General features: G+C 40.2%; 1 protein-coding gene across 4 annotated transcripts in view; it reads right to left on the reverse strand.

The window, feature by feature from the left end:
* Positions 1–26,982, reverse strand: part of LOC124794933 (rho GTPase-activating protein 19) — a 140,591-nt gene that overhangs the window by 64,119 nt on the left and 49,490 nt on the right. For 3 of the 4 annotated variants that reach the window (XR_007016629.1, XM_047258648.1, XM_047258646.1), the window contains exons 2-4: positions 21,102–21,221; positions 18,058–18,227; positions 9,163–9,372 (exon numbers count right to left, since the gene is read on the reverse strand). Coding sequence is in view for 3 of the 4 variants with exons in the window: in XM_047258648.1 (XP_047114604.1) it covers positions 9,163–9,372; positions 18,058–18,227; positions 21,102–21,214 (493 nt within the window). In the remaining variant the exon portion in view is untranslated. The remainder of the gene's footprint in view (positions 1–9,162; positions 9,373–18,057; positions 18,228–21,101; positions 21,222–26,982) is intronic. The other variant, XM_047258647.1, reaches the window with a different exon arrangement.

Here is a 26,982-nt window from a genome sequence, read left to right on the forward strand (position 1 = left end):
AACAAGGACATGAATTGCAAAGAGAAAAGGAGACTAAATATTTCTATAACCCAAGTTGAAAAAATTTGCACTGCATGTTCCAGGGACCAAAAGAAAGCTGAACAAATAAACTCTACTCCACAGGAAATGGTCATGTCCATTAATGGATCTGCGACTGCTTTGGAATCTAAAACTAATGTCACTGCTGGAACTGCAATGATGGAAGTAGACCTACCCACGATGCCTGAAACATTGCCCAGGGAGTTAGAAGTGGAGATGGGAATGCCATCTTCAGCTGTAACGCAGCTACAACTACCTGAAGCAGGACAAAACCAATAACATCACTAAAATCATATTAACCAAACGACTTGCGGCCATGAGATCCATGCTCTTGTGGACTTTGTTTATGGAACTGGGGTGTATATTGCTATTCTTCAGGAAGTTACCAGTATCGCTACTATTGTTGTAGGTTATACTGCAATTTTTAACCTGAGTTATGAATATTCTACTGTCACCGCACTCATGATGCGTGGTGGCATTCCCTTCAATAATGACCAGTGTCTTCTTACGAGTCAAGCCATCTCGTGTACCGTCAAGAGGAGAGAGAGAAACCTCTATGCTCCATCAGGCTCCACAAAATAACACAATTCCCCATTTATAGTATTAGTATTATTATTATCTTTCCTTTTAACGGTACAGTAGGTTACATTGCATTTAGGAGAGAGGGGTGTGAAGGGGGGGAGGGGGAAAGAGGGGCGGAGAGGGGTGGAGAGGGGCGGAGAGGGGTGGAGAGGGGCGGAGAGGGGTGGAGAGGGGCGGAGAGGGCTGTGAGGGGCGGAGAGGGCTGTGAGGGGCGGAGAGGGCTGTGAGGGGCGGAGAGGGCTGTGAGGGGCGGAGAGGGCTGTGAGGGGCGGAGAGGGCTGTGAGGGGCGGAGAGGGCTGTGAGGGGCGGAGAGGGCTGTGAGGGGCGGAGAGGGCTGTGAGGGGCGGAGAGGGCTGTGAGGGGCGGAGAGGGCTGTGAGGGGCGGAGAGGGCTGTGAGGGGCGGAGAGGGCTGTGAGGGGCGGAGAGGGCTGTGAGGGGCGGAGAGGGCTGTGAGGGGCGGAGAGGGCTGTGAGGGGCGGAGAGGGCTGTGAGGGGCGGAGAGGGCTGTGAGGGGCGGAGAGGGCTGTGAGGGGCGGAGAGGGCTGTGAGGGGCGGAGAGGGCTGTGAGGGGCGGAGAGGGCTGTGAGGGGCGGAGAGGGCTGTGAGGGGCGGAGAGGGCTGTGAGGGGCGGAGAGGGCTGTGAGGGGCGGAGAGGGCTGTGAGGGGCGGAGAGGGCTGTGAGGGGCGGAGAGGGCTGTGAGGGGCGGAGAGGGCTGTGAGGGGCGGAGAGGGCTGTGAGGGGCGGAGAGGGCTGTGAGGGGCGGAGAGGGCTGTGAGGGGCGGAGAGGGCTGTGAGGGGCGGAGAGGGCTGTGAGGGGCGGAGAGGGCTGTGAGGGGCGGAGAGGGCTGTGAGGGGCGGAGAGGGCTGTGAGGGGCGGAGAGGGCTGTGAGGGGCGGAGAGGGCTGTGAGGGGCGGAGAGGGCTGTGAGGGGCGGAGAGGGCTGTGAGGGGCGGAGAGGGCTGTGAGGGGCGGAGAGGGCTGTGAGGGGCGGAGAGGGCTGTGAGGGGCGGAGAGGGCTGTGAGGGGCGGAGAGGGCTGTGAGGGGCGGAGAGGGCTGTGAAGGGCGGAGAGGGCTGTGAAGGGCGGAGAGGGCTGTGAAGGGCGGAGAGGGCTGTGAAGGGGGGAGAGGGCTGTGAAGGGGGGAGAGGGCTGTGAAGGGGGGTGAGGGCTGTGAAGGGGGGTGAGGGCTGTGAAGGGGGGAGAGGGGCGGAGGGGGCTGTGAAGGGGGGAGGGGGGCGGACGGGGTGTGAAGGGCGGAGGGGGGTGGGGGAGGTAGGGGGCAGGGGGGTGGGGGAGGTAGGGGGCAGGGGGGTGGGGGAGGTAGGGGGCGGGGGGTGGGGGAGGTAGGGGGCGGGGGGTGGGGGAGGTAGGGGGCGGGGGGTGGGGGAGGTAGGGGGCGGGGGTGGTGGGGGAGGTAGGGGGCAGGGGGGGTGGGGGAGGTAGGGGGCAGGGGTGGGGGAGGTAGGGGGGAGATGGGGGAGGTAGGGGGGAGATGGGGGAGATGCGGGGGAGATGGAGGGGGGGGAGATGGGGGGGGGGAGATGCGGGGGGTGGGGAGATGGGGGGGGGAGATAGGGGGAGATTGGGGGGGGAGATTTGGGGGGAGATTTGGGGGGGGGGAGATTTGGGGGGGGGAGATTTGGGGGGGGGAGATTTGGGGGGGGGGAGATTTGGGGGGGGGGGGAGATTGGGGGGGAGGTAGGGGGAGATGGGGGGGGAGATGGGCGGGAGATTGGGGGGAGATAGGGGGGGAGATAGGGGGGAGATGGGCGGGAGATTGGGGGGGGGGGAGATTGGGGGGGGAGATTGGGGGGGAGATGGGGGGGGGGAGATTGGGGGGGGGAGATGGGGGGGAGATGGGGGGGGATGGGGGGGGAGAGAGGGGGAAGAAGAATGGCCATAACACAACAAACATATGCTGAGTTGGTTTTCATTAATCATTCAAATTATCCCCAGAGTGTTCCCTCCCATACAAGTAAAAATGGAAAATCCTAACCTATACGCCCAGCAAAGATACTGAAACAATAATGCATCAAGTTCAACATCCGAGTGTATTTTACCCTCTTTTGATCCATTATATAATTATTCAAGGAGAGACTAGGCAGTATAAACAGAAGACTATTTCTTGTAGAGTGTGTACATTTTTTGTTGTCAGTCAGACCTTAGTTATTGCCTATTGTTATACGCAACAACACTAAGAATTTATTCTCATTTCCAAGTTCTTCCTTTTTATACTACTTGATTTAATTGGCAGTGTGTGCACTTCTCTGGATCAAGATGGAGCATTTAATGCTTATCTAATTTGTAAATACTTTAGGATTAAAGGGGGCACTAGCGTTGAGTACACACACGCACGCGCGCGCATGCAGGCACGCACGCGCGCGCATGCAGGCACGCACGCGCGTGCGCCCCCCCCCCCCTCCCCCACACACACACCTACATGGTGCTAGCTAGACTGATAGTGTGTAGTATTACTCACACACACACACACACACACACACACACACACACCTACATGGTGCCAGCTAGACTAATAGTGTGTAGTATACTGTTTTCATCTGTGCAAATGTGCCCTCAGTAGCAGTGCATCTTCAAATCTGGCTTGTGGTCGTTGAAAGAAGGCTATTTCAAATGATGAGTTCTATACCAGTGTGAGCTCACACATTTTAATGGCACTTAGACATTAAATAACCTAGCGTGTATAGTCAGATAGTGTGTCATTTATTACCATTTACGCACAGATTACACTCTGGTGATGTCCCATATTGTGATTGTTCGAGTGCAAGAATTTAACACAGCTGTAATTGTTCACTAAAGTTAATTTGCGGTTGTAAGAAATTCTTAAAACTTTGTCCTTAAAATTAACAGTCATATAGCATATTTTACAGACTACAAGACACACTTTTTTCTTCGAAAAATTGCCTCCAAAATTTGTGTCTTATACTTGAAATTAATATAAAAATGTCCAGTGTTTGATTTAATATTCCCACCAGTCTTAAAAATGGCCATATATTCAATGCTGCAGGAAGCCTATCTCTGTTTGGCAACATTGGGTTCAACTGGTAGCAGCAGTGCCCTGACATGACAAACATGTGTTCCAGGGATCCACAAGCTTGCCTCCCACCCTGCCATCACAAACCCAGAACACTGTCTAGCCTATGATGCCTATGACGCAACATCGCAGTCTGTGGTACCAGTTAACTTGCATTGAAAGAGATTTGTGTTACTGGTGACAGTAAAGTATTTTTGTTAGTAGCTAATTTTGTAAGATATAAAAACAAAAAACAAGATATGAGACAGTCTATAAATTGACAGTAATAGCATATGCAGAGGAACTTGGAAACAGAGCATCTGAACAGCATTTCGGCCCTCCACCAACAGGGAAAACCATTCGCAACTGGCGGGCTAGTAAAGAAGAACTGAAAAAGATGAGAAAGACTAATTGTGTAAATAGAGGACTGAATGGAAAAATGGCCAAAACTAGATGGCATACTGAAGTGGATTCAAGGACCCTGTCAAAATGGCATTGGAATTAATACAAAAATGATTCAAGTACACACTCATAGCTTGCGCTACTGTAGAACTTAACAGACATTAAGGGTGAAATTGGTTGGTGGTACAGGTTTATGAAGCATCATGGACTTGACATGCTAACGAAAACCAAAATCTCTCTGAAAATGCCACAGGAGTATGAAAAGAAAATATTATCTTTCCATTGCTTTATTATTCAACATCAAAAGAAAACCAGTGTGGAACTAAGCCAAATAGCTAATATGGACGAAACTCCTCCCACATTTGATGTCTCGAGTAACAGAACTGTTGCCACAAAAGGTGCCAAAACTATAAAAATAAGTGGACATGGACGAACTGTGCTACACTGTTTTCCTTTCATGTCATGCTGATGGTACTAAACTTAATCCAATGACCATTTTCAAGAAAGGCTGGATGAACGAGGCTGGTGTGAAATGATATATAAAGAGGACAGTAATGATGACGATGAAGAAGAAGAAGAAGAAGAAGAAGAAGAAAGTTCAGATGATGATTTTCAAGGATTTTAAGCATCAATTAGGTTTCTAACTAAGAATTTTTTAGCCTGGCTGTGCAATCTAATAATAAAAAATGGTAAAAATGTTATTTTTTAATCAATTACTTAAAAATTAAGGTGCACCTTGCAGTCTGTTAAATATGATAAATACGAAAACAATGTGCACTGTCACAATTGGCAGAATGCATTATTAAATATAAATGAAGTCTGTTGGCTGCGAATGCGAGAGGGAGGGGTGGCAAGTATATGGACTGGCACAATTGCGGCCAGTGGGAAATGATACACGCCGAAGTCAATGTAGGGACATGAATTACAAGGGGGTGACAGGATGGAGGAAGGGGAAATTGACAGGTGGTGGGTGTGGGGACAGAGGGTTATCGGAGATTGAGGCCAGGACGATGGGAGCAGACGACGAGTTGTAAGGATAACTTCCATCTGTGGAGTTCAGAGAAGCTGATGGTGCCATGCACAACATGCAGCTGAGCACAACATGCTCAATTTCAGTGGCTCCTTCACAATCTGAGTCATCTGGATCCTTCCCTCTAACACCAGCTTCTCTGGACTACACAGATGGGAGTTATCCTTACAACACATCCTACGCTCCCATACATCTCCTGGCCTCAATCTCAGGTAACCCACTGTCCCTGCAACCTCCACCCAACAGTTTCTCCTACCTCCCAATTAATGTCCCCACATCACCTTCAGTGTGTGCCACTTCCCACTGGCTGCTACAAACTTGCCACCAAATACACCGGCCACCCCTTCCTTCCACATTCATAGCCGGCAAACCAGCGGCCTTCCTACTAGGTGCTAGCCAACCACTCATGGTCCCTCTCCCTGCCTCCTGTTTTCCTCTCCCTCCGCCCACCCCACCCAGCACTACTCTCACCATAACCTGTCCACCTGCCGTAAATAGCATTGACACTGTCAGTGTAGCTGCCACGATATAGGGGCAGAGGAGGGCACACACGCATGCGTATGCATGTGTGTGTTTTACTCTAGTTCATCAAAGGATGTTTCCAAAAGCTAGCAAGTTTTCCTTCTTTCCTATGCACCTATCAATAACTCAATGCTCTTTCTTTTCAGTGAATGGTCTCCTTTAATCATAAAGTATTTACATTCTACAAGAACTATCCTACAACATTTACCTTCAACTTTGTTTCAAGCAAGTTAGATTTTTGGCTGCGCAAATACTTACTCACATATAGGATCATTGCATAATTATGTTGAGTAAATGGCATGAACAAAAGATTTCTTTTGCTGCAAAAAATAATTTGTTTGAAACAAGCATGTAGTTTGTCATAAAATGCAGCAATTTCCTTGGGAGGAACACACAGATCAATCACGGAAATGTTTGTGAAAATTACAACATCTCAGAAGGGATTCTGTGAATGCGTCAAAACTCAAAGGATGAGTGGGACTGTGTAGCAATAGTAACTGATTAAGACTACCAGAGATGGCACTGTTTTAGGCCCATTGATGCATTAATTTGAATGGTCAGAAAAAAGTCACTGATTGCCAAAGTATGTCAGTGCAGCGGAACCAATGAGGAAACATAATAAAGTACCAGTACACCTCACTGACATCAATGTGTACCATATCAGCATGTCAATGACGAAAATGAGCAGAAAAATCACTCACAGCCAGTCTCGAGGAAACATGGTTTGTAATACAGAGACTCACAGCGTACAATGCATCCTGCTATGTGACGATTTTTAGAGTGGGTGTGTGTGGGCTTGCGCGTGCATTCATGCGCAACTGTCCCTACAATGTGACCACTGCATGGTACATCCCTCATATTGTCTGCATGACCATATTTGAATATGCAGATTCGTCAACACTGTTGGCTTGACACTGCTGCAGTTGTGGACCAATATATGCCAACAGATGCAGGAAAGATCTGCAGTACACTTGTGGCAGCTTACATTGTCTATGTGTACCAAATTCTTCACACTGAAATGAACACATGTATGAGTCTGTTCATAAAGTTCCAGAACTTTGTCCACAAAATTTTTCCATGCTTACCTTTTACTTATTGGGCATGGTCTCCTCTGTACTCTCCTCCACAACTCATACACCGCTCCCAACACTGATACCACTTCTGGAAGTGGTCTTGGTACGCCTTTTGCTGGATCGTGTGAAGCGCACTCAGCGAATTTTCTTTCATCTCGTCTACCACTGCAAATCTTCATCCTTTCAACTGGTTTTTCATTTTTGGAAATTAACAAAAAAGGTCCTCAGTGGCCAGGTCTGCAGAGTACGGAGGATGAGGCAGCACAGTGATTTCATTTTCTGTGCAATAATTACGCACCAATAGGGATGAATGGGTGCATTATTGTGATGCAAGAGCCGTGAATTGTGTCACCACATTTCTGGCCGTTTCCTTTTCACATTTTCTCCCAAGCGTCTCAACACATCCTGAAAGTACCATTGATTAACGGTTTATCCCCGTGGCACGAATTCTTGATGAACTAATTGTTCCAAGTCAAAGAAAACTATCAGTATGGTTTTGCCATTTGACTGACCTAATGAGGTTTTTTTGGTGCTTAAGAACCTTTGCCGACCCACTTTGAAAATTGAACCTTGGTCTCGAGATCATAACCATCGACCCACGTCTCATCACCAGTTTCGATTCCCTTAGGGAACATCTCATTCTCATTTGTGCGATCCACATGCTCTTAATTGATGAGCCATGGGATGAACTTGCTGTGTTAGAATTTCATGACATTATCTAACTGAAGTGTTACGTTCTTCAGCAATCTCTCGGACAGTCAGTCTTCGATTGGTACACATAATTTCGTTGACGTTGCTGACATGAGCATTGTCGGCAGACATCAAAGGGTGTCCTGAACAAGGGTCATCTTTAACTTTCACCTGGCCATTTTTAAACCACGTGAACCATTCATTCATAGCTCCAAGTGTGGCTGAAGCACTCATCACAGTAGGTTTCTCGCATCATTTGATGTGTGTCTGTAGAGTTTTCTTGAGTTTCATGCAAAATTTAATGCACACACATTGTTCATCTAACTCTGCCATCTCAAAATTTGCAAACTGTGTGTGACAACATTCTATGCAATGCAGCACTGAACAGTAATTAACAGACATACAACAATGAAATTTCTGGCAGCTATACATTAAATACAGGTGTGTGTAGGGATGCCAACATCATTTTGCTCCAACACACTGTTAGTATGAAATTATGAATGTTCTGGAGTTTTTTGAACATACCTGGTATGTTATTACTGGCATTCTTAGTGACAAAACAGAATGTCTGCAGTCAAATGTTGCTTCAACTGCCTTCCTGTAGCTATGCATGTATGTTACGACACTAACATGTTGATTGCTATATAGTAGCCCGCATTACTGCTAGGCGTAGTGGACAAATGTGAAGTGAGACATTTTAGGAGGACTTTAACTAAACTGTGTGATGTTTACTCCAATACAGTGGTCACATCTCAACAGCATATGTAGCACCAGGGAAGTCTCCAGAGTCTGATGCACTGCTTCTCCTTTACGCAACTCCAAATGTCTTATTTCAGCAAAAGAATGTTCAGTTACATTGGACGATGAATGTGCAAAGCTGGCTTTGGCGTCACCGCTTCCCGAATTTGCTCCGTCTTCTAATATAATGTACCTCGAACATGTCTGAGACATGGTGGTCATTAACTTTATCATCCACCAGCAGTGTGCGTGTACATTTGTAAGTGGTTTTTTTTTTTTTTTTTTAAGTTAGTTAGTTAGTTTCAAGGAAAGGCATCTGTCTGAAAGCTCTGCAAAAATTTCAATCTTGTCTGTGAGACTGCTTAACAGCTTAACTATATGGTAAGTGGTTAATTTTACTCCTCCCTTCATTGTAACACACATTATACTAATGTAAGAAAATATTTTGTACAACTGTACAACTAAAAATACTACATGTATATGTTTGTTCAATTTTTCTTCAGTACAACCATAATAGTGGTGTCTCAGCTCTTTCATTGTAAAAGTATGGGAATCATCCATAACTCACGCTTTATGGTCGGTATAAAACTGGTGGTGCCTTGAAAAAGCATGTAACCCTTTTAACATCTGCAACAGTTGCTGTGAGAGTCAACTTCTGTATCACTGTTGGATGATGCATCACAAAATCTATTTATTTCAAAATAAAGGACTTAGATACTCAACGCAACACAATTAAGAAAAATATATTACATGTGATTAACATGCAAAGTGAATTTTTGATTATTTCATAATTTCAGTCAGCAAGAAAAATCTATTCTCAACAATTTCTGGCAAACTCAGATAAAAATTATATCACACAGGTTGCGTACTACAAAAATGAAGTACACATAGATTAATTCAAAGATTTACTCTTCATGGTATTATTAATCATTAGTAACAACAAATATAAGTAACATAAGCTTTCAGAGAGAGGAAGTGTCCAAAGATAGTAGCAAGGCCTATTTTCAAACAGTGAACAACTACTAAACAAATCGTATTTTAGCTGACTGTACCTGATATTTGGTAGTACGCTGGAAAATGTGCATCAGTTAACAATGGTTCTGGTAATTCTGCCAGGAAGTTCTTCAATACTGAAGCACAGTCATGCACAGAGAAGTTCCCTTCTCCCAACTTTAGAGGCACTCCCTGGTTCATCAACATCTTCAGCTCATTCTGACGAGTCATTTTTCCACTTCGGCGAAATATACCTTCTTGAATAATATCTGAAATTTCATAGTTTTTGTTAAGCTATAAAAATTACAAAGAACTGATTCAATTTGGAATTATTCTAAAAATTGTATGTAAAAACAATAAACCATGTCTAATAATGTCCAACATTTACAATACACAGAATAAATCATGTCACAACACAAATAAGGCGCATATTTGCACTCTGAGCTGCCTTTTCCAGTGTCTCCATCCATGGTGCAAAACTATCTATTAACAGCTTGTAGCCTGTTACAAGGGAAAAAAATCCTATTTTAGTATAAGTACATATAAACCTTGTGATTGCTTATATTTTTTTTTTTTTTAGAGTAATTACATGAAATGTCTTGAGCATCTTAAAAGCAAATTCCTCTGGTCAATTGGAACTATTCAGACTACTGTGTGAAAGAAGCAAGACATTCCACTTCGTTATGCGTCTGCTGCCACTACCAAAGGTTTTCAAGGAGTGTGTAGTTTGCAAAAAAAGTTCCGAGCATGACATGATCTTCAGTATTTGGAAAACTTGCTTGTATGCTGAAACCATTTGAATAATATACTTTTGAATCTTAATAAATTCAGGAGCCTAGATGTGTGTGTTGTTCCTGATATAAACACTGTATATAAATTAATTTTTATCAAAGAATGCTTGTGATGATTTAATGTTTAGAATAGTGAGGAAGGGCAACAATTGCCGAAATTGTTCAGCTGCTGCAATGCCAGAATTGCTAAGCTACTGCCTAAAATACATGAATTCATTATGGAAAACTTGCAATCTCAACAAAGTGTACTTTAAGTCTGCATTCAGGCCAATGGTCTGGATGTGGGCTTGTGCCAAAGACTGAGTTTTTTCCAGTCATGTTCAACATTCGTTGTACACTTACTGCTTCACTTACTACTGGAAACACTTGCTAAGCGACGATCTTTATGAGAATGTTTATTATAATAACTGCACATGGCTATTAAAAATCTGGCATGTCATGGCTTTTGTTAAGTGCCTAATAATGATGCAGAGCTAATTTACATCAGACTGTTTGTGTTTGCCTCTGTGTTTTCTGGTATCCTCTTATTTGTGTTGTTTGCATCATACAGATGAGTGTAACACTCCAAAACATAGGAATGTCCTGAAATAATATTCACACTATCTCTAATACAGAAATGCTACTTTCACTCTAAGATAAAGTTGGATTTTCTATGTTTTTTAAGAATTCATTCATTAATACTTGCCCAATTTTTGCATGACATGCAAAGCATTGTCAAGTTGTTGCAACTTGATATGTGGCGGCAGTTTCCTGTGTGGGGCCAGAGGAATTTGTCGATCGCTAACAGAAGCGACCATTTAAAAGTGCAGAATTAAATCAAATGCAGTACTTTCCACAAAGAACTGATACTGTTATGTCAAGACATTGCCCAGAAAGAGTTTCTCACTATTATTATAGTTAATGACAAATTATAATGTGTGGGAGAGAAATTGGCACACACATCTGCAGCTTAGATCTGCTACTCATGCATACCAAGACTGTAAATTTTAGAATTGGATAACATGAGAGAGAAATGCTGACCAACTCGAAGAAGCTGTTACCTGCAATGACAAGTGAACCCTTGGGCTTCACTCTCCACAGTCGATCAGCAAAAAGATTTTCTGTGCCATGTCCACATATGTCCCTTAAGATTAGAGCCCCTAGTATGGTCACTGGGCGACTGATAGATGATTTTGAACCATTTACTGACTACCGTATTTACTCAAATCTAAGCCACACTCGAATCTAAGCCGCACATGAAAAATGAGACTCGAAATCAAGGAATAAAAATTTTTCCTGAATCTAAGCCGCACCTGAAATTTGAGACTCGAAATTCAAGGGGAGAGAAAAGTTTTAGGCCGCACCTCCAAATGGAAACAACGTTGGTCCACTGTAATATGAGACACAATTTAGGTCAAATGAATGATGATACAGCTACAGTAGTTTGGTTCGAGTCGTAAGCTTAGCAGTTAAGCTTTACCAGGTAGCCATTGCTATGCATCAGGCGCTCTGTCTGTATTTATACAGGTACCCTTCCTTTTTCACGTGCTTCGTCTAGTTTGAATTGATTGCTTATTTTTCTTTGATCTGATAAGTGCTTTTCTCTTTGTTTTAGATGTTTACGCCACTCTAAGCTGAAAATGCATTACTGTACTGTGTCATGCATTGTTCGTGGCATTCTGATGATGAGTGTTTGCGACTGTCGCCGCTCGCGGCATGGCTTGCTTTTGTGCACGCTACCGCCGCTTACAATTAAAAAAAAAAAAAATTATACTGCTGCTTTCTTTGATAATGATCAACAAGAGCCAAATAATATACTGCGTATGATAGAAGATGTTCTGAATGAGAGTTCAGCGAAAATTTTTCTCCATTAGAAAATCTTTACAGACACCTCTTTAGTACATTACATTCTGCACAGAAATTAGAGTCGCCTTAGATTTAAAAATCTAGTCAACTGCCGTGCTTCATTTCTGACTGTATCACTATTAGGCATAAGAATAATATGAATATAAACATGACATGATGTGTATATTCTTCCGTGTTTGCTGTTGTCTCACTCTAGTTTCGTAGTTTATTAGGCAGACAGGATTTAAATGAGATAGCAGCAAACATGAAAGAATACATGGCAAAATGTTTATATTTGTATTATTCTTATGGTGAAGAGAATACTGCACGTGATTCACAATTCATAAAAGAGCCTATTAGCAACCATCTCTTCTCGCAGGTAGGAAAAAATTCAGAACGCAGAGTTGGCCATATTGACACAAATCCCAAACAGTCTTGCCAGTCGGATTTTCGTAGTACATTGAAATGCTGCTACATTCGAAGATGAACAATACAGAATTTGTATTTACTTCGTTGGATAATGTATTAAAATGCAGTGGTCGAAACTCGGGGCGGAGGAAAAAAGAGCTCGCCTTGGTTTTTGCACCAGTATTTATCTTTGTGCCTGCAAAGCATGCCTGTGTAGCGCTACATATATTCGACGGCAGAAGTTAGTTGTGGCGCCACCTACCAACATTTTTCAGAACTTCCACTTACTTTGCACTCGATTCTAAGCCGCAGGCGGTTTTTTGGATTACAAAAACCGGGAAAAAAGTGCGGCTTAGATTCCAGTAAATACAGTGTGCATAAGTCAGATTGTTGGCAAAATTTTACTCCTGAATTCATTAAATGTTTATTGCATTGCTCTCCTCGCACTCCGTTGGCTTCATTTCGATATTATCAATTAGGCTTTGCATTCACTTAAATCAGTACTGAAGTTCTCTCTGATTTCAATGGAACTTTCTAACACCACTGTTTAACTAGGACTACCATTTGCAAGACCAATATCAATAGTATCTATACTTAGCTCATAAAACTTCATCAGCTTTTACTTAATGCGACCATACTCTGATGTAACATCTATGTAAATGTTTCATTCATGTCAACATAATTAATCTATGGATGTAATCTTAAAAGTATTGTTCTGCAAAAGAATGAAAATATACAACTTTACTAGTAACAATGGTTCATGCATAGGGTATTTAGGTTTGTAATTATGTAAAACGTGGAGCAAAGATCCTCTGCAACAGAACCCACATGGTGGGAATAAAAAAAGTGGATTTGGCAGTTGAACTGCAAAGCTCCTTTTAGAGTTAGTTGATGGATTTTACAGTTTAACTACAAAGCTCCTTTAAGACTTAGTTGATGGCCAGCATGCAAAATGTTAGCATCTCATGTGCTGAACACGGTAGGAAGAGCAGCAAAATTATTTAATATATCCTCTGCTGTTGAAGAAATTTCACGCATTATTCATAGCATACATTGGTTATCTCTGTATTACGAAAATCTGATGTTAAGAAGAGTATTTTCAGAGCTTGTGACATAGCAAGAGACATGCATACTTTTGCCGCCTTTTTTAGTAGCCACCAGTGATCACCACAGCCACCACCTTATCTCTAATAACCAGTTGAGTACTGCAAAATTTCATGCACCAGTTATTTGATTTCTTATTCAAATAATAATGCTGTTTCATTTAAACTTTGTAGTGAAGACCCATATTTTATCCTTAGTCATTTACCTAGACAGGGTCCCATTCTAAGTGCTGTGATATTCCCAAGTATCTTATTTTATTGAACTGAAAAGTAAAATATTTCTACAACAACATTTAATAACCCGAGGGGGAACCTGTTCCCCTACCGGGCGCGTCCCCAGGTGGCGGATAGGGGAAAGCTCTACAGATATGTAGGGTAGGTGGGAAATAAAATACCACCCGTGGACCAACACAGGACCAGAAATCCAAAGGCGACTGTCTCACATTGGGCGGTCTTTGGTCAGCGTCTGTTCCCCAGGTTAGGGGCGGCTGGGAAAAACCTCCAGGGCTAACAACCGTGGTTGTAAATTTGTGGCTCGAAGAGTCACCCCTTACATAATACTATCAATCATGGAAGAGTGTAATGTGAAACAAATTACCCCAGGTGGACAATCCACCGCACCAAGGTGCGCAAGCAGACTATCGGATTCTGGGGAGTCTGCAGCATTGCACAGAGATGAATCGGGACATGATAACACATCAAGCAAAATGAAATGTAAAAAAACAAGTTACATAGCTACTTTCAATGTAAACTCTCTTTTAAAAACAGGAAAATTAAAACATCTTACAGATACCCTCAAACATCATAGAATACTCATAACATCACTACAAGAAACTCGATACATAGATGAAAACAATTTTGATTCCGGAGGTTTCAGAATATACAAAGGAAAGGTAGGCAAAAGAATAATGAAAAACACACCCCACCTTGGAACGGGCTTTATAATAGATAAAAGTATTTTAGACTCCATTATCAGCTTTCAATCACAATCGGAAAGACTCTCCACACTGACTTTTAAATCTGCTAATAGAGTATACACAATTGTGAATGCACATGCCCCCATAAATGAAGACAATACGAAAAATAAGGAAAAGGTGGAACGTTTTTGGGAACAACTAGATGACGTGGTGCAAAAGATCCCAGACAAACACAACATCATACTTACGGGGGACTTCAATGCTCAAGTAGGAAAAGAGAAGAAATACAAAAATATTGTTGGAAACTACCCAGCGCACAATAGAACTAACCAAAATGGAGTCAGATTAGTAGAACTCTGCCAAGCGCATGGCTTGATCCTGAAATCCACAGCCTTTAAGAGACTGCCCAGAAAACAGAAGACATGGACCTCACCAAACCCACACTTGGGTGAATTTCAACTTGATCATGTGGCGATAAAATGGAAACACCATACAGAAATACAAAATGTCAAAGTACTCAGAGGAGCAAACTTGGATTCTGATCACTATCTTTCTAAAATAAAACTCAAAATTATCCCCAAAAGGAAAGATAGAAACAGTAAACCCAAAAGCAGAAGATACGATCCAGAAAAGATAATGAATTCGAAGGAGTTTCCCCTCGCGACTCAAGATATAAGGAACCAAAATTGGGATCAAATGAAGGAAAGCCTACTAACCAAAGCTGAACAAATAGCACCTATAACCAAAATCAAAAAACACGCATGGTGGACAGAGGAATGTGACAAACTTATTGAGCAAAGAAAGAAAGCATGGCAACAGATGCAATCTCAGAAAAATGAATATAATAGGCAAAATTTCCTGAGTGTAAGAAAACTAGTGAGTAAAAACCTCAAAAGAATTAAAAAAGCACAAGAAGATCAACTCCTTTTGCAGATCAACGAAGACTTCAACAAAAACAAGACTAGGAGCTTTTACAGAACTTTTAAACAAAAAATAACCAAGTACAGCCCACCGACACTCCAATTACAAGATAAAAATGGTAATATTGCACACAACAACAGGGATAATTGCAAAATTTTGAGGGAATATTTCAGAAACCACCTCAACTGTAAAGAACCAATTGAAAAAATGGATTTCAGCAACTCAACTTCAACAAGTCCTAACTCAGAACCACCCACCGTCGAGGAACTACAATCAATCATTTTGAATCTCAAAAACTATAAGGCTTCGGGAGAGAACCAAATTACAGCTGAACTGTGGAAAAATGTCAATAGAAATGCCATAGAATCTCTCCAAAACATATTTGAAGAAATATGGAAAACAGAAAGAATTCCGGATGAATGGAAGATGGCCCTCATTCACCCAATTCATAAGAGGGGATCCAGAACAGACCCCAACAATTACAGAGGGATTTCGCTCCTTGACATAACATACAAAATACTGTCTAAAGTAGGGAAGATCCTGCCCAGAACAAATTCTAAACCTCAAAAATCTTATGGCCTACTAAAAATCGAGAGCAAAAGCGTATGTCATCACATTCATTGACTTTCAAAAGGCGTACGACTCCATAGACAGGGAATCTCTAATCTCCATATTAAAAGAATTGAACCTAGACAATAAAACTACAAACCTAATTAGAGAAACCATCACCAACACATACTCCAAAATTAAATTTATGGGAGAACTCTCAGACCTATTTGAGATAAAAACTGGAGTACGACAAGGTGATGGACTCTCTCCATTGTTATTTAACTGTGCCCTAGAAAAAATAGTAAGAGAATGGAACAAGAAAATCAATAGTGGAATCCGACTAGGAACAAAAAACAAAGGCATCAAGGTTAATTGCCTAGCATTTGCGGATGATATGGCCCTACTAGCTGAAACATGGGAAGAAGCCAAAGAACAGATCCTCGAATTACAGAAACAAGCAGAGAAAATAGGCCTTAAAATTTCTTTTGAAAAAACCAAAATAATCACAAATATAAAAAAGCCAATGAAATATCTTAAAGTAAGAGACCAAAAGATCGAAATTGTTAAAGAATTCAAATATCTTGGTGAATGGATTAGCTGGAACGCCCTTGAGAAAAAAGCAATAGAATTAAGAAGAAACAAAGTTGAACTAGCCTTTCAGCTTACTAAAAATACTTATAATAAAAATTCCCTCTCATGGAATTACAACACTGTCATTAAACCAGAAGCACTATATGCAGCTGAGACATTATCTATCACTAACCATGGCCCAATTGAAAGGCTAGAGATCAAAGAAAGAAAAATATTGAGAAAAATTTTAGGCCCCAAATTTCATAACGACAAACTAATTCATACCAAAAATGAAACACTCTACAAAACCACAGAAAAACTTTCGGATACAATGAGGAAAAGAAGAATTGAGTTTTATGGGCACATTCTCAGAATGAACCCAAATAGACTTACAAAAAGAATGTTTGACTACTTCAGGAATAAAAAATCCAAACCAAATTGGTTTATCCAAACAGAGAAAGACTTAAGAGAACTACACATCACAGAAAAAATGCTCACAGACAGGACCGCAAAAATGATAAGCAAAGACAGAAAAGAGGGATTCCAGCTCCAAAATAGAAAGAAAAGAACGATTGTCATCTCTGATGAGGAAAGAAAAGCAAGATCAGAAAGAATGAAGCAGTACTGGGCGAAAAGAAAGGCACAGAACACACAGAAGTTTTTGATTCAACGTACCCCAAAGTTGGGTGAAACGAAGAAGAAGAAGAAGAAGAAGAAGAAGAAGAAGAAGAAACATTTAATAACTTTCGTAGAGTAGAAGATTTCTTTACCATCAGTGAGTCTTGTTTCTGAAGGACTCCTCATGTTTTTTTATAGAAAGATAAAGTTTCACTGAAGTGTAACTGCCAACAAAAGATCTAAAGTGCTTTATTAAATGTCATTCTTATTGAAATATCAGTACAGTACAAAGTTACTTGCCTACAACTGCAATGAGAGTAGTTACTGTCCAGTAAACTTGAAAAATAGGCTTAAGGAATAATTAATGTTTAGGTTTGTAATTATGTATATATTTCATGTGTTTGCAATTAATAGTGTTTTTCGTACTTTTTTTAATGAAACTAATCAGCCTTGAACTTAGTCACTGATAGATACGTTTCTGACTCCTCCCACATGAACTCTTGAGTCACTTTTGCTTTCCAAACTACAGTTACTATACTAATTAAGTGCAGCTACCAATTTTATAACATTTACTTGCTATAATAAATAATTGGTTACCACTCATCAAACAACTACAGATTCAGGAACCACATGTCTTATGTTAGCTTTATTTAGCACACAGACAAAACAAACAATAACCTGCATAAATAAAGATTTGGATACCATTTCAATGACAGTAATTCCCAATAATTAAACTGATAAAAAGATCCTCAAGTCCCAATTACTAGTGCTCTAACATTAATAATCAATTACCTGTAATGATCTTTAGCTTTCTGATTTAATGTACAGATACTAAGTGTTACTGAAAGCCAGTTTTAATACTCCTGTGTTATTCATAACAAACCATTGGTATACTGCTTGCTTAAGTGTACTACTGTCTCATGTTCTGTAAGCAAAAATAGTATTTCAGTATCAAGTAAAGTAGATACCAATTGTTAACTTTCTCTATTACTCAGTACAACTTTGCTAATTAGGCTGCCAACCATTTCCTTTTGCATAACTGCAGTTTACATTATTACTACCAGAATCATGGTTTGAGTCCCTATTTTTTATTTACTTACTTCTACTGACAGTTTCCAATAATATAACAACAAGAGCAAGCAATAATGTTACATGTACTCCTTAATTATAACTGCTGCTTTCTAAATTTCCTCATTCCATTTCTCGACGTTTAAAGAATCAAGGTTTAACTATTGGTTTTACATATAACTTACTCTGTTCTTTTCCTAGAAATTCAATAAGCTGATACACTTGACAAATTCCTTCTTGTGTTAAAGGAGCACCTTCCATGACACCTTTTGATGGACACTTTGCTTTTCTGGAGAAAGCAACAGACACCCATTTTGACGGCTTGAACTTGTTCTTTTCATGAGCAACTTCAGATCTGAAAAAAAGGACATCTCAGGACATTTAATACAAAAAGTACAAACGGCTATACAGTAGGTCCTCCACAACCTAGAGTCTGTATCACTTGGCCCTCCTTCCTCATCCTTTCTAACCCACCTCACTTTCCTCCTTGAGGAAGGAGCAACAGTTCCAAAAGCTAGGAATAATTATTTCTGTTTTAAAATAATATACTTTGCGACAACAGCAGTATTTTGTCTCCTGTAGGCAAGCACTGGGTAGCAACTCAATCTGACTATATTTTTACAGAATTATCATTTCTCTAATCTGCCTGCTCAGCTAAGTGGTCAACATGTTCTGATGGGTGATGCAGGGGACCCAACATACGTGAGAGTATTTTGATTCATACTGTAACGCTTTGGCAGATTTGGATGAGATCTGGAATGGAGATAGCTTACACTCTGAACTAGCACACAGGCTATCTTTTAAACCCCTACCTGGGGGTAAAAAATAAGTGCAGCCCACAACACACCAATAATCTTACTTTATTCACCCAGTATTTAAGACTGACGACACTTTTTGACTTTCAACAAACTCTACATACAAATCAAACCTTTAAGAAACGTTTTCTCTCTTCAACCCCCACAAATTGATGACAAGAAAAAAAAAAGTTTATAACTGACTGTATTTCGCTGTTCACACAATAAAACTATCGCAGATGCACGTTCTAATTCATTACTTCTTCACTAGTGGCTGTATTCACGACATTCTGCACACAGTATTCACATATACCGCAGGATGCACCAGCAAAATTATGTCATATGACATCATCATCATCATCGAGCTGTGTGGAAACTGAACTGCAGGGTGGAATTCACTAGAGATACAGGTACAATAGGAGTACAGATAGAAAGCTCATCCCACACCCCTTTATCTATTTCAACCAAATCTGGTACACACATTAATTTTGATCTGGAAAGACATATTGTGGGTGTAAGAACAACCAGCCCCCTACTGGAGTGAGGGTAATAATATGGACAGGCAAGGGGGGAGGAGGCGATGGACGCAGGTAGGGGGAGAAGGAGGTGGAAAGAGCAATGGGGGGGAAGGAATGGGAAGAGAAAGGAGGCTGGAGGTGGTGGACTAATGGAAGATTTATAAAAATACATACTGGCTTATCGGTGGGTGATACTGCGGCATGGAGCTAGTATCTGAACATTTATCAGATTAGTGTTACTTTAATTTTGTAATATTGTAACTTACACTTAAAAAGATTCTTATTTCCATCCCTTAATCAAGATCAGACCTGTACCTGATCGTCCAAGTGTGTGAGAGTGATTGTTGCTTTCTTGTACCTCCCAACACCTAACTTACATGCTACACTACAGAAGTTACTGAACTAAAGAAAGTTAGGAATAAAATATTTAAAGAAAAGGGTGTCCCATAAAGAGTGCCAACTTTTCAGTGCATAATAACATGCAAGTTACTTGATGGAACTGAATAATATGTAAATTACTTCAGTGTATGTTATCTGTAATTATGTATTAAATATGGTATTATTCAAATGCCCTTCACGATTCTGCACGCACAACTACTACTTTCGATGAAATTGCCCACATCTTTCTAGCATACCTGCACCTCGATTCTGAAATCACACGCTAAATGTTGGCCTTGAGCTCTGCAAGTGATCGTGGTATGTTGGTGTATGTATACACTAGATTTCAAGTACCTCTGCAGGAAGAAATCACTTGGTGTCAAATCACAAGATCTGAGTGGTAAAGTCACCGTTGAAAGTAATCATCAGCCAGGGAACCTCTCTAAAAAGTCCATTGTTGAAATCAAAGTGTGACATGTTGCACCATCTTCTTGAAATTAAACCTCTTCGGCATTCACATGATCCAGTTGAAACCACAAAAGCTCTTAACATATTGCAGTAGCACTTTCTGTCCACTGTTGATGCAGACGGTGTGGATGTAATTGTTTCTCCATAACAACTTGAGGGTTTCCTGTGCCCCTATTCCTGCAATTTTGCTTGTTCACAAAGCTATTCTACAAAAAGTGCCCCACCAATACGCATTATTTTCTTGATGAAACTGTTGTGTCTTCTTTGTTTCACGATTGTTTAGCTTCAGTTCTTGTTTAAGTTGGAATTTTTTAGGCAAGCCCAAAGGTGCAGAAGTTTCAGAATTCACTGCATGCTGATTCTGGGAATATCCACTTGTTGTCAAGATTGGCAAACATATTTCATTGGACTTACAGCAACACTATCACTCATCCACAACAGCGATGTTTTGCAAAGAATGACTACCACAAGAGCGTCATTACACTCAATTTACTTAGCGTATTTTTTTTGACCAAATGTTCCACAGAAATTGCGAACAGTATCTGCACAACATTAAACAGATTTGTAAATATTGCTCACTACAGCAACACAGTGTTCCATCAAAGCATTCCATTACTAACCACAAAGAAAATGGATGAAAACTGTGCTGTCAAATTACTAGAACAGAAAAGGGGACATTTCAAAAGTTTTGCTCCTACAGGACACGTTTTAGGTAAAAGCAAAAATGTATGAAGGCAGACAAGCACATTTATTAATTACGGATGGCTGATACTACTAAAGTAAATCAGTAGCTAGAAACTGTGTTCCTGCATGAAACCAATAAAAGCAACCAATTTTTAACCTATTCCAAATTCTTTATTGGTCATGATCTACAACATAGAAGATCTAAAACAGTGAAATATCTCAAGTTCAACAATAAGGGGGGGGGACCAACAACAACTGTGAAACGCACAAATCAGTGGTCAATATGTGATGGCATCATATCATAAATATACCTGATTTCAACAATCCCACTCAAATGATGTTACTGTTGTAGTTGGTATAACACATTTTATTTTAATGAAAACTTACTCATCTGTATTAAGATCCAGAATGAATGACAGATGCATCCTCACTAGTGTATAAAACTGTTCTGGATATTCCCTTCTTAATTTCTCCACCAGCTTAATATCAGAATGGTCCATTGCTGTTCTGAAAGAAATACCATTATTCTTTATTATAAGATAACAATATTTTTGTTCCTGGATGTTATGTAAATGACAATGTCTTAAAATACAAATTATTGAAAGAGATGACAAAGATTGAGTATTAAATGTGAAATTATACAATGCTAAATTGGAAGTAATAATAATAATAATAATAATAATAATAATAATAATAATAATAATAATAATAATAACCCCGTGGAGGCCCGGGAAAAGAATGTTCTGCCAGTTGTAAAAGGCGATGAAAAGAACAAACCACTAATAGGGCTAACCCCCCTTTTAGTGTGATTAGTTGGTTCAGGACAGAACTAGTGAAGCCTCGGACAAGCGCTGTCATGGTCGGGGAAGACACTTGAACCCTATGCCCGTCCACAATGGTAACGACACTGCTAGCCACACGGAAAATGATTTAAATCCAAATAGAGGTGTTTTGCAGGATATGCTTCCTGCAACCACTCTAGAAGGAAAACAAAGACAGAGGATGAGATGGTCAGATGAAGTTAACCAACACCTTATGTTCTGTTATTACCAAGCAACAAACTTAGGAACCAACATAACTGGATACAGATCACAAGTATACACAACATTTATTACCAGATACCCAGAATTAAAATTTTTAACAGAACAACGACTAGCTGATCAGATCCGTGTAATAATAAAAAATAACAGGATACCCCAGTCAGAATTAGAAAACATCAAACAACAAGTACAACAAATACTAGAACAAAATAATGTGCAATCAGAAGAAGAAGAAGAAGAAAATACAGTAATGGACTCACACATCCCAGAGCAAACAAAGAACAACACGCATCAATTAAACAATCAGAGGAAAACGAAATCTTAAGACAGCCACCAGAACAAGCAGAAATAGAACACAAAGTGACACACATGTTAGATATAGAAGAAAAATTTCAGCTGACATATATAGAATACAAAAAACACAAATACAGACATATTAGACCATTCTTGCATAGGCCACCAAATAACCCACAAGTCGAAACAACAGTAACAACTATCAACACAATTATACACAACAAAATAAATGAAAATACAACTATGGAAGAGTTACAACTACTGATTTATATAGGAGCACTCACTACACTAAACATACACACTAGGCAGAGATCAGAACCAACCAACACACAGAAGAAACCCACAAAACCAGCATGGCAACACAGGCTACAGATCAGAATAGAAAAACTGAGAAAAGACATCGGACACCTAACACAATTTATAAGAAATGAAATATCAGACAAAAAATGAAAAAGGTTAGGTAAAATTTCACAACAAGAAGCGATAGAGCAATTAGATGAAAAGAAGCAGAAATTACAAGCATTGGCCAAACGACTTAGAAGATACAAAAAAAGTGAAAATATAAGGAAACAAAACCAAACATTCAATACAAACCAAAAGAAATTTTACCAGACGATAGATAACACACACATTAAAATAGACAATCCACCAAACATAACAGACATGGAACACTTCTGGAGCAACATATGGTCAAACCCGGTACAACATAACAGGCATGCACGGTGGATACAAGCAGAAACAGACACATACAAGATGATACCACAAATGCTTGAAGTGATAATTTTGCAACATGAAGTCACCCAAGCAATTAATTCTACTCACAATTGGAAAGCCCCTGGAAAAGATAAAATAGCAAATTTCTGGCTAAAGAAGTTCACCTCTACACATTCACATCTAACTAAATTATTTAACAGTTCCACTGCAGACCCATACACATTCCCTGATACACTTACACATGGAGTAACTTATCTGAAACCTAAAGATCAAGCAGACACAGCAAACCCAGCTAAATATTGCCCCATAACATGCCTACCAACAATATACATAATATTAACTTCAGTCATTACACAGAAATTAATGACACATACAACACAGAACAAAATTATAAATGAAGAACAAAAAGGCTGTTGCAAAGGGGCACGAGGATGTAAAGAGCAACTGATAATAGATGCAGAGGTGACATATCAAGCTAAAACCAAACGAAGATCACTACACTACGCATACATTGATTACCAAAAAGCTTTTGATAGTGTACCCCACTCATGGTTACTACAAATACTGGAAATATACAAAATAGATCCTAAACATAGTAATGATACAGTTCCTAAACATAGTAATGAAAAATTGGAAAACCACACTCAATATCCAAACAAATTCAAATAATATCACATCACAGGCAATACAGATTAAGCATGGAATATACCAAGGAGACTCATTAAGTCCTTTCTGGTTCTGCCTTGCTCTGAACCCACTATTCCAACATGCTAAATACTACAAATTATGGCTATAATATTACTGGAACATACCCACACAAAATCACACATCTGCTATACATGGATGATCTAAAATTACTGGCAGCAACAAATCAACAACTCAACCAATTACTAAAGATAACAGAAGTATTCAGCAATGATATAAATATGGCTTTTGGAACAGACAAATGTAAGAAAAATAGCATAGTCAAGGGAAAACACACTAAACAAGAAGATTACATGTTGGATAACCACAGCGACTGCATAGAAGCGATGGAAAAAACAGATGCCTATAAATATCTAGGATACAGACAAAAAATAGGAATAGATAATACAAATATTAAAGAAGAACTAAAAGAAAAATATAGACAAAGACTAACAAAAATACTGAAAACAGAACTGACAGCAAGAAACAAGACAAAAGCTATAAATACCTATGCTATACCAATATTGACCTACTCATTTGGAGTAGTGAAATGGAGTAACACAGACCTAGAAGCACTCAATACATTCACACGATCACAATGCCACAAATATAATACATCACGTACATTCAGCAACAGAAAGATTCACATTAAGCAGAAAGGAAGGAGGAAGGGGATTTATTGACATACAAAAAACCTACATTATGGACAGGTAGACAATTTAAGAAAATTCTTTATAGAGCGAGCAGAACCTAGCAAAATACACAAAGCAATCACTCATATAAATACATCTGCTACACCACTGCAATTTCATAACCATTTCTACAACCCTTTAGATCACATAACATCAACAGATACGAAGAAAGTAAATTGGAAAAAGAAAACACTACATGGCAAGCACCCGTATCATCTAACACAGCCACACATCGATCAAGACGCATCCAACACATGGCTAAGAAGAGGCAATATATACAGTGAGCCGGAAGGATTCATGATTGCAATACAAGATCAAACAATAAACACCAGATATTACAGCAAGCATATTATTAAAGATCCCAATACCACAACAGATAAATGTAGACTTTGCAAACAACAAATAGAAACATTAGATCACATCACAAGCGGATGTACAATACTAGCAAATACAGAATACCTCAGAAGACATGACAATGTAGCAAAAATAATACATCAACAACTTCCCATACAACATAAACTAATAAAACAACACGTTCCCACATACAAGTATGCACCACAAAATGTACTGGAGAATGATGAATACAAATTATAACAGATAAAACAACACCACATAACAAAACTGACATCATACTCACCAATAAAAATAAGAAATTAACACAACTAATCGAAATATCCATACCCAATACAACAAATATACAGAAGAAAACAGGGAAAAAAATTGAAAAATACATCCAACTGGCTGAGGAAGTCAAGGACATGTGGCATCAGGATAAAGTTGACATTATACCAATTATACTATCAACTACAGGAGTCATACCACACAATTTCCACCAGTACATCTACGCAATACAGCTACATCCAAACTTATATATACAACTACAGAAATCTGTAATTATTGATACATGTTCAATTACCCGAAAGTTCCTAAATGCAATGTAACATATACCGTACAATTAAAACGAAGTCGCACTTTATCAAGGTCCACGTCACTTTCCATTTTTAACCTGACATAACGTCTGAGAAAGGAAATAATAATAATAATAATAATAATAATAATAATAATAACAATAATAACAACAATAAAAATAAGAAGAAGAAGAATGTATAATACATTACAAGAAAGTAATTGAAGAATGTAGATCATAAGTAGTGAGAGTTGCGTTTTCATAACACTATACATAATTGAATAGTTGCCATCCACACCATTGATGGAAGGTAGCAATTATTCAACTATGCAGACTGCTCATACCCACGTCTATACTCTGCAAGTAAACTTTCAGTGTTTGGCACAATGTAGTTCACGTGTCAGTCATTCCCACACCTCAGCTGCTTCCCCCTCCACCTTTACCTGCTCTAACTGAGAATGACAAGTTGCAAATGATGGACATGAAGATGATTTCAGAATGAGATTTTCACTCTGCAGTGGAGTGTGCACCGATATGAAACTTCCTGGCAGATTAAGACTGTGTGTTGCACCGAGATTGGTAGAGCTCTTGACTGCTAAAAGCAAAGGTCCCGAGTTAGAGTCTTGGTTCGACACACAGTTTAATCTGCCAGGAAGTTTCATGAAGATGATTGTTGGTAGCTGCCATGCAGGTCCAAATATCTCTAATTTTAACTTTATTGTGTTTCCCCAAGAGTATATAAGAGCAGGCAAAATTTTGCTAAAGTCTTATCCAAATTTTGTTCATGTTTGCCATGTTATTGGCCAAGAACATCAGTGAGCATATTACTTTCTCACTATAAAGATTACTTCGGTCAATGATCACAAAATTCAGTGGTTATGCCAATTTAAAATGTATCGGTCATTATCAATATGACATAAATATTGCTAGGTCAATGGCTGTGTCAAAGCATGCAGGGAGTCAACATTTCATTGAAATTCTTATTCTAGTCCTCGAATAGGATGTATTGATGCCGTCATCAACCAAGCTAATTTTTTTTTTTTTAAGGGCGCAAAACTGCTATGGTCATTAGCGCCCGGTCCGTGACTTAGGAAACAGTAAAAACCGAAAATGGAAACCAGCAGCAATGGGAACGAAACTCAAAAAATTGGAGAAACTAAAAGCAGAAGGAAGGCTTAAAAATCCACTACAGAAAGGGGTTGGTTGTCCCAAAAAAAAAAAAAAAAGCTTCAAATGACTGACGTCATTTCACTGGCACTAATAAACTCGAGAACGCGATCGGCCGAGCGCGTGTCATCTGCTAAAATTGACGATATATCAGGCGACAGCTGTAGACAGGCGCGTAACGGAGTAAAATAGGGGCACTCAATTAAAAGGTGTCTTACTGTCCACAGCTGAGAGCAGTGGGGACAGAGTGGGGGAGGATCGCCGCTTAAAAGATGTCGATGGCTAAAAAGACAGTGCCCTATCCGGAGTCTAGTTAAAATTACCTCCTCCCAACGACGCGTTCGGGGGAAGAGGTCCAAGCACAAGGAAGAGCTTTCACGTCCCGCAACTTATTATGGGGAAGTGTCGACCAATGTGCGTGCCATAAAAGAAATACACGACAACATAAAACGCTTCGTAGATCGGCGAAGGGAATCGATTGAATAGCTGGCTGAAGAAGAGAGACTGCAGCCTTGGCCGCAATATCGGCCGCCTCATTTCCACAGATACCAACGTGTCCCGGGAGCCAGAGGAACGCCACCGAGACGACCCCCAGGTGGAACAAGCGCAGACAGTCCTGAATCCGGTGGACCAGAGGGTGCACAGGGTAAAGAGCTTGGAGACTGAGGACAGAGCTGAGAGAATCTGAGCAGATAACATACTATATCCGCTGATGGCGGCGGATGTAGTGGACAGCCTGGAGAACAGTGTAAAGCTCCGCAGTATAAACC

This window comes from Schistocerca piceifrons, chromosome 4, assembly GCF_021461385.2.
Source record: "Schistocerca piceifrons isolate TAMUIC-IGC-003096 chromosome 4, iqSchPice1.1, whole genome shotgun sequence".
NCBI classification, from domain to species: domain Eukaryota; kingdom Metazoa; phylum Arthropoda; class Insecta; order Orthoptera; family Acrididae; genus Schistocerca; species Schistocerca piceifrons.